At 41.9% G+C, this 9254-nt stretch overlaps 1 protein-coding gene across 6 annotated transcripts in view; it reads left to right on the top strand.

Annotated features, from left to right (window-relative positions):
* PATJ (PATJ crumbs cell polarity complex component) overlaps positions 1-9254 on the top strand; it is a 441042-nt gene that overhangs the window by 15508 nt on the left and 416280 nt on the right. For 5 of the 6 annotated variants that reach the window (XM_017877225.1, XM_017877223.1, XM_017877224.1 and 2 more), the window contains exons 2-3: positions 7050-7106; positions 7209-7375. In XM_017877225.1, coding sequence (XP_017732714.1) covers positions 7085-7106; positions 7209-7375 — 189 coding nt within the window. In that variant the 5' untranslated portion in view covers positions 7050-7084. Of the gene's footprint in view, positions 1-6352; positions 6411-7049; positions 7107-7208; positions 7376-9254 lie in introns of those variants that run through there. The other variant, XM_017877222.1, reaches the window with a different exon arrangement.

Below are 9254 nucleotides of genomic sequence, written 5' to 3'. Positions count from 1 at the left end.
TTTTTTTTTTTTTTTTTTTGAGATGGAGTCTTGCTCTGTCACCCAGGCTGGAGTGCGGTGGTATGATCTCAGCTCACTGCAACCTCCATCTTCTGAGTTCAAGCGATTCTCCTGTTTCACCCTCCTGAGTAGCTGGGATTACAGGTGCCCGGTACCACACTCAGCTAATGTTTGTAGTTTTAGTAGAGACAGAGTTTCTTTTTTCTTTTTTTTTCCTGAGACAGGATTTTGCTCTGTCGCCCAGGCTGGAGTGCAATGGCATGATCTTGGCTCACCACAACCTCCGCCTCCCGAGTTCAAGCAATTCTTTTGCCTCAGGCTCCCAAGTAACTGGGATTACAGGCATGCGCCACTACCCCCAGCTGATTTTGTATTTTTGGCAGAGACGAGGTTTTACCATGTTGGTCAGGCCGGTCTCGAACTCCTGATCTCAGATGATCCACCCGCCTCAGCCTCTCAAAGTGCTGGGATTACAGGCATGAGCCACCACGCCTGGCCAGTAGAGATGGTTTCACCATGTTGGCCAGGTTGGTCTTGAACTCCTGACCTCAGGTGATCCCCATGCTTTGGCCTCCCAAAGTGCTGAGATTACAGGTGTGAGCCACCGCTCCTGGCCTGTTTTTTTGGTTTGTTTTTGAGACAGAGTGGTGCTTTGTCACCCAGGCTGGAGTGCAGTGGCATGATCTCAGCTCACTGCAACCTCTTCTTCCTGGATTCAAGTGATTCTCTTGCCTCTGCCTCCCAAGTAACTGAGACAACAGGTGTACGCCACCATGCCTGGCTAATTTTTTATATTTTTAGTAGAGATGGGGTTTCATCATATTGGCCAGACTGGTCTCGAACTCCTGACTTCGTGATCTGCCCGCCTCAGCCTCCCAAAGTGCTGGGAACAGGCATGAGCTGCCATGCCCGGACTGTTTTTTTAATTTACAATGAGAGAGTTTTCTGTTGTGTTCTCATTCCAGTATTCCTAAACTTTTTAGGTTAGTCACTCTTTCTTTATGATTTTTCTTAGCACATGGTACACACCACTGCTCTGCTATTGTGTGTGTATGCCTTATAGTACAATTATCCCACTGTGTGGCTTGCAGACTGTCATAGCCATCTTTTTTTTTGTCACTTTTACTTTTTTTTTTTTTTTTTTCCGATTTTGCTCTGTTGCCAGACTGGAGTACAGTAGTGCAATCATGGTTCACTGCAACCTCAATCTTCTGGGCTCAAGTGATTCTCCCACCTTAGCCTCCTGAGTAGCTGGGACACAGGTATGTGTTAGCAGGCCTGGCTAATTTTAAAATTTTTTTGTAAATACTGGGTCTCACTATGTTGTCCAGGCTGGTCTTGAATTGCTTGAACTCACGCAATTCTTGCACCTTGGCTTCCTAAAGTGCTGGGATTACAAGTGTGAGCCACTGCATTGGGCCCTATTTTTCATTATTTTTAGTTTTGTTGTTTGAGACAGAGTCTCATGCTGTCGCCCAGGCTGGAGTGCGGTGGCGCTATCTCAGCTCACTGCAGCCTCAACCTCCCTGAACCCAGGTAATCCTCCCACCTCAGGCCCCTGAGTGGCTGGGACTATAGGTGTGCACCATCACACCCAGCTAATTTTTGTATTTTGTGTAGATACAAGGTTTTGCCATGTTATCCAGACTAGTTTCAAACTCCTGGGCTCAAGCGATCCACCTGCCTCTGTCTCCTAAAGTGCTGGGTTTAGAGGCATGAGCCACCACGCCTGGCTCCCTAGTTTTTAAATTATAAAATTAATACCTGCAGCATTTAAAGTTGTAAAATGGAAAGTTTAATTTTTAAATCTCTCCATCCTCACATTTACTTTCTAGAAGTAATCACTGTTACTACATTGACTATCTTTCTAAATCTCTCTTTTTTTTTTGATATGTGTGTCTAGCTGTGTTGACCATGCTGATGTTGAACTCCTGGGCTCAAGTGATCCTCCCACCTCAGCCTCCTGAGTAGCTGGGATTATAGGCACATGCCAGCATGCTTGGCTTAACTCTTCTTCTAGAAACCTACGCACACACATTTTTTTTTTTCTTGCAAATGTGCGAAAATAATGCTCTCATTCTGAAACTCTTTGTTTTCCTCATTCAGTTGTGCATATTGGATAACTTCTCTGTGTTAATGCAAAGGGCTGAATTGTCAAAGCATCTTCATATGAATATGAAATCTTACCCAACTCCAAACCTTACTCATGATTCAGAGGTTAGAGGCAGAAGCCAGACACAGATGAGCATTCCTTCCTGGAGGAGCCCCCAGCCAGCAGGCACAACTTCCAAAGAATTTCACTTTCTTCTACATTCAGACATATTATCAACCTACTGAAAACAGTTATATATGACTGATAGGAAGTCACTTCTTCATGTATTTATGATAGAGTTACTATAGTTTGTTTGTGTTTTGAGATGAAGTTTTGCTCTTGTCGCCCAGGCTGGAGTGCAATGGCACTATCTTGGCTTGCTGCAACCTCCACCTTCTGGGTTCAAGCAATGCTCCTGCCTCAGCCTCCCGAATAGCTGGGATTTCAGGCACCCACCACCATGCCCAGCTAATTTTTGTACTTTTAGTAGAAACAGGTTTTCACCAAGTTGGCCAGGCTGGTCTCAAACTCCTAATCTCAAGTGATCCGCCCACCTCAGCCTCCCAAAGTGCTGGGATTACAGTAGGGCCACCACGCCCAGCCCTACTGTAGTTCTTAATTTGTTTACAGAAGTAAAATTCAACCTCGGGACACAGTTTTTTGCTTTGGATTAACAAATGTTTTTCCTAAAGAAAGCCTTTTCTGTTTTGGGAATCTCTCGTTTTTGTTGTTGTTGTTTTTTTTTTTTTATGGTTAAGTAAATCAGGATATATAATTCGTATAATACACATAATACAGACACATTATACAGACTTTTTTGTTACATAGGTAAACATTCCTGTTAACTAGAAAAGTAGGGTTCAACATTTTAGATATGATGTCAAGTTTTTTAAAGAGTCAGTGTCTTCCTCTGTCACCCAGGCTGGAGTACAGTGGCATAATCATAGCTCACTATAGCCTCGAACTTCCGGGTTCAAGCACTTCTCTGGCCTCAACCTTCAAAGCCACTGAACCTGCTAAGGGGAATCTCTAGTTCTCTATTCTCTTAGTTACACAAATAGAAAATGCCTGTGATTATCTCCTGTTTTCCAGCTAGCCATGCCCAGACATCCATAAATTCTTCGATTATTTACAGAAGGCAATTAAGGGAGACCAGATCTATCCTGATATTTTAAAATAAGAGACCCTTTCTTATCTATTAGAAACCTTTATCATGTTTGCTAGGAAGTCAGCTGTCATGCAGGGAATCCCCCAAGCTTGTCCAACCCGGGACAGCTTTGAATGCAGCCTGACACAAATTCATAAACTTTCTTAAAACATTATGAGATTTTTTTTTTTTTAAAGCTCATCAGCTATCATTAGTGTATTTTATGTGTGGCCCAAGACAATCCTCCTCTTCCAGTGTGGCCCAGGGAAGCCAAAAGATTGGACAGCCCTGCAGCTGAAGGAGTGAGCCACAGGCTTGCTGTTAACCCTTTCCCCCCTCATTCCCTTTTCAATACATTCAGACCTGCTTCATCATTTTAATTGCTGTTTTTTGTTTGTTTGTTTTTTGTTTTTGTTTTTTTTTGAGACAAAGTCTCACTCTGTCGCCCAGCCTGGAGTGCAGTGACACGATCCCAGCTCACTGAAACCTCCACCTCCTGGGTTCAAGTGATTCTCTTGCCTCAGCCTCCCAAGTAGCTGGGATTATAGGTGCCTGCCACCACACCCAGCAAATTTTTGTGTTTTTAGTAGATGGGGTTTCCATGTTGGTCAGGCTGTTCCCCAGCTCCTGACCTCAAGTGATCCACCTACCCTGGCCTCCCAAAGTGATGGGATTACTGGCGTGAGCCACAGTGCCTGAGCTGATATCTTTTGATAGTTTACTTTTTCCAGGAGTTTTGCTATTAAAAATGCAGTAAATACCCTTGCACACACATCTTTGTGCCCCTTTGCCAGTATTTCTTTCAGAGTGACACTCAGAAGTAAAAGTTACACACTCTTTTAGGACAACTTAGCAGGGTCAGTATACATTGTGCAAATTTTTATTTCCACCTATTTTTTCATGACATTTGGAGTATAAACTATTATTATCTCTAATAAATCAATAAATGTCAGTTGAGATTTGGCAGTAAATAAAATGTCATCTTATTGTTTTAGTTTGCATTCTTTGATTTAGAGAGGTTGATGTGTTAATGACCAGCAGACCTCTCCTGTCAGTCCTGTTGGGCTGTGTGCTGCTATATGAGAGGACAGTGCTGTCATGACTGCTCTTTTGTTATTCACAATTGCCTCTCACTGGGTAGTTGTATGAGTTGTACAGTTGAGATGCTGAGCGCATCAGAAGTATTTCTTTGATGTTCTATTCAGCACTTCTTTTGGTATTCCCATTGAATCCAGTGAACATTTGGATGGAATACTTAGACCTTTTATCAATGCCAATGGCATCCCTTACTGGTTTTCAATATGCTTTTTTGCTTAATGATCTTGAATTAGAAGATAAAGATCTCATTCAGCTACCATATCCAGGTTGATGTGAGAAAATTTTGATTGTATAATACTCATATTTCTTTGATGGTTCATTACAAGTGTGTATCACTAGTAAAAATGATCACTGAAAATGTCTCATTTTGGTCATAGTAAAGGGTTTTGCTAGCCTTTTGAGTTTTTAATTATGTTACATTTTAGGTTAATTTCATCAAATCACTGGAATTAAGGAAACATTATCCATAGAGAATGCCACTTTGAGTGGTTTCTTTTTTTCTTTTTTTGAAACAGAGTCTGGATCTATTTCCTAGGCTGGAGTGTAGTGGCATGATCTCGGCTCACCGCAACCTCCACCGCCCAGGTTCAAGCAGTTCCCCTGCCTCAGCCTCCCGAGTAGCTGGAATTACAGGCGAGCGCCACCACGCCTGACTAATTTTTGTATTTTTAGTAGAGACAGGGTTTCTGTGTGCTGGCCAGGCTGGTCTTGAATTCCTGACCTCAGGTGATCCACCCACCTGGATCTCTCCAAGTGTGGGATTACAGGTGTGAGCTGCAGCATACCTGTTATTTCTTTTGAGCTATAGATGACTATTAAGAGTCTGAGATCATTTGTACAGCTCTGGAATTTTTCTTTTATTTTTTGTTGAAATGGGGTCCTCCCTTTGTTACCCAGGCCAGAGTGCAGTGGCATGGCTCATTGCAACCTTGACCTCCTGGGCTCAAGTGATCCTCTCACCTCAATATGCAGTGTAGCTGGGATTATAGGTACAAGCCACCACACCAGCTACTTTTTTTTGTTTTTGTAGAGATGAGGTTTCACTTTGTTGCCCAGGCTGATCTCAAACTCCTGGCTTCAAGTGATCCTTCCACCTTGGCCTCCTAAAGTGCTGGGATCACAGTGAGCCACTGTGCCTGGCCTGGTTCAATAAATTTTGATAAATATATACATCTGTGTAAACAGTACCCCCTTCAAGACACAGAATGTTTCCATCACGCCAAAAAAGCTTCCTTGAACCCCTTCCCAGTGTAGGGGAGGGAAAATATCTTTAGCTTCTACCCTTCCAAGTTTTTGGCTGGGGCCCCTGTAATAAAAGGTAGATTAACAAGAGAAAAACATATAAACTTGTTTAATATAAGTTTTACGTGACATGGGAGCCTTCGTAAGGAAGTGAAGACCCAAAGAAACAGTAAAACCTGAGTGTTTTTAAGTTAGATTTGATGAAGAAGGGAAGAGTTATGAATGTGATAGGACAGAAAGGGATATGAGCTAAGAGGAGTAAACTGGAAAAAACTTAAAAAGGCCTGTTTGTTCAGATTCCTCTGGGTGTTCCTCTATTTCTATTTTTAAATTTTGAGACAGGGTCTCACTCTTATCCCCAGGCTGGAGTGCAGTGGCTCATAGCTCACTGCAGCCTCAACCTCTTGGGCTCAAGTGATCCTCCTGCTTCAGCCTCCTAAGCAGCTGGGACTACGGGTATGTGCCACCATGCGTGGCTGAGTTTTTAAATTTTTTGTAGAGATGGGATCTTACTGTGTTGCCCAAGCTGCCCTCAAACTCTGGGGCGCAAGTGATCCTCCTTCCTCGGCCTCCCAAAGTGCTGGGATTATAGGCATGAGTCACTGCACCTAGCCACTCTGTCTTCTGAGATTAAGATGCTGCTATCTTCTGGGTGTAGAGAGGACACCTCTCACACGAGGATCCTATGATCTGCTTCAGGGGAAGTCCTTTCTGCACCTGCTGTTTCTCAGATTCCTTCAGCTTAAAATATGCAACATGCCAAGATATCATATTTTGAGAGTAGCATGTTCTGAAGCCTGTCATGGTCAACTCCCTATCACCCTGCCCCAGGTAAATTAATTTATAGTTGTAGATTAGTTTTGTCAGTACTTGGACTTCATGTGAATGGAATCATACAGTGCAGTTTGTGCCTTTTTTGGGTCAGGTTTCTTTTTTCAACATACCATTTTTGAGATTTATCCTTGTTGTGTGTATCAGTAATTTTCCTTTTATTTTGAATATTATATACCATTATTTGTTTATTCATCTGTTTCTAGACACTTGGGTTTTATAGTTTTGGGGTTTTATAAATAAAAATGCTATTAACTTCCATGTACAGGCGTTTTTGTGAGCGTATATTTTCATGAATACTGCGTAAGTATTTGTGAGTGGAAGTGCTGGGTCGTATAGTAAGTGTATTTTTAACTTTATGAGAAACTACCAATTTTCCAAAGTGGTTGTGATATTTTGCATTTCTCTTAGCAATGTACAATAGTTCCAGGCACTTACAGCCTCGATGCTTAGTATTGTCTGTTTTTAAATTTTAATTATCTTAATGGGTGTGTAGTGGCACCTCATTGTGGTTATAATTTGAATTTCACTGAGTGGAGTCTTGATAAAGAATGTTCTTGAGGTTTTCCTAAGTTTTTCTACAGGATTATAGCCATATACAATTGAAATTCATCTTTTATATTTTAAATTTTTCTTTAGGTATCTTTAAGACTGATTGAAGGGAATAATTCAAAATGCCTGAAAATCCTGCTGCAGGTATACTGGATATATTGTTCTATAATTTAATTAATTAATGATTTTAAAATGGAATCTCAGATGGGACTTAACTATTACTCTACTTATTCATCTTAACCCAAGATAAACTGCAGGTCCTGCAGGTACTTGATCGCCTGAAAATGAAATTGCAGGAGAAGGGTGACACGTCGCAGAATGAGAAGTTATCTGTGTTTTATGAGACACTAAAGAGTCCCCTCTTCAACCAGATACTCACACTTCAGCAGTCCATCAAGCAACTGAAAGGACAAGTAAGTTACCCATCAGTTTTACGTTAATATATTATATTAATATATTCAAACCATCAAAGAAAGATAGAGGAGATAGACAAAGACAAATTATCCTGAAGGACTCAGTTCAGCAAAGAGGCTGTATTGGGACCTGTAACCTATAACCTGTGGGTAGCACTGGCATAGACAATTTAGAAATGTCGATAATCAATTTTTTCTTTCGTAGCTGGGCGTGGTGTGTACCAGTAGTCCCAGCAACTCAGGAGTCTGAGGTGGGAGGATTGTGTGAGCCCAGGGGTTCCAGGTTGCAGTGAGCCATGGTCATGCCACTTCACTCCAGCCTGGATGACAGAGGTGAGACCCTGTCTCTCAAAAAAAAAAAAATTGTGTTTGGTTATAGAATATGGTTTTTGTACTTATTTAAATATGTAAAGATCAGATGCTTTGAGAATTCTCAGCATCTTCAAAATTATAAAATAGTGCTTAACTTAAATATATTTTCTTTTTATTTTGAGACAAGGTTTCTCTCTGTCACTGAGGCTGGAATGCAGTGCTGTGATCCTAGCTCATTGCAGCCTTAACCTCCCACGCTCAAGCAATGTTCCCACCTCAGCTTCCAGAGTAGCTGGGATAGGTGTGTGCCACCACAGTTGGGCTAATTTTTAAAAATTTTTATAGAGACAAGGTCTCCCTATGTTGCCCAGGCTGGTCTCATACTATTGGCCTCAAGCAGTCCTCCTACCTCAGCCTTCCAAAGTGCTGGGAATATAGGCATGAGCCACCTCGCCCAGGCGTATTTTCTTTGTGAAGTCTTTTTTTTTTTTTTTTTTTTTAAGTAGAGACAGGATTTCACCGTGTTAGCCAGGATAGTCTCTATCTCCTGACCTCGTGATCCGCCCACCTCAGCCTCCCAAAGTGTTGGGATTACGGGCGTGAGCCACCTCGCCTGGCCTGGCCTGAGCCAACTCGCCCGGCCGAAGTCTTTTATCTAACAAGAAGTGATCATGCTCTTAGAGCACAATAGTCACGCTTCTCTTAATTATCAAATATTTATTGTCTTTCATGCATATTCTGATTAAAAGTTCCTTGGAAGCAGGATACCTGGTATTTAAATATATAATTGTGTTTCCTCTACTCATTTACCACACTATCTGGACTCTGCAGGCTCTAATATATCATTATTGAGTAAGGGACACATATCACCTCTTCTTAGAGGGGTGCAAATTAGTAGTTGTGGGATTTTTTGTTTGTTTGTTTGTTTGGTGCTGAGATCGAACCAGAAATTTTTTTTTTTTTTTTTTTTTTGAGACAAAGTCTCGCTCTGTCACCCAGGCTGGAGTGCTGTGGCCGGATCTCAGCTCATTGCAAGCTCCGCCTCCCGGGTTCATGCCATTCTCCTGCCTCAGCCTCCCGAGTAGCTGGGACTACAGGCGGCTGCCACCTCGCCCGGCTAGTTTTTTTTTTGTAGCTTTTAGTAGAGACGGGGTTTCACCGTGTTAGCCAGGATGGTCTTGATCTCCTGACCTCGTGATCTGCCCGTCTCGGCCTCCCAAAGTGCTGGGATTACAGGCTCGAGCCACCGCGCCCGGCCCAGAAATTGTTTTAACTCTCTTCTTGGATTCTTTGTTTTGGGGTCAGGGTTGGCAAATTACTTTTAAATCACCTATTCTGGAAGCTGAACTTGAGTAGTAGCTATACTATAGATGAAATTTGGGCAGAATTTAAAACGTAATTGGATCTAATTTATCACAGTTAAGTGAAAATTTACAAAATTTGGGAAAAAACGGTTTTTGCTGATAAACTAAAATGCTTGCCCATTAAGTCTTTTGTGAGTGATTTGTTTATAGCCAATTAAGAATTAAACTCTACACGTGTGTCTTTCTGTGAATTGCTTTCTTTA

The sequence above is a fragment of the Rhinopithecus bieti genome, unplaced genomic scaffold (assembly GCF_001698545.2).
Source record: "Rhinopithecus bieti isolate Rb0 unplaced genomic scaffold, ASM169854v2 scaffold_6380, whole genome shotgun sequence".
NCBI lineage: Eukaryota > Metazoa > Chordata > Mammalia > Primates > Cercopithecidae > Rhinopithecus > Rhinopithecus bieti.
The sequence above is the reverse complement of the archived record's forward strand: the minus strand, read 5'-3'. Positions and strand labels throughout refer to the sequence as shown.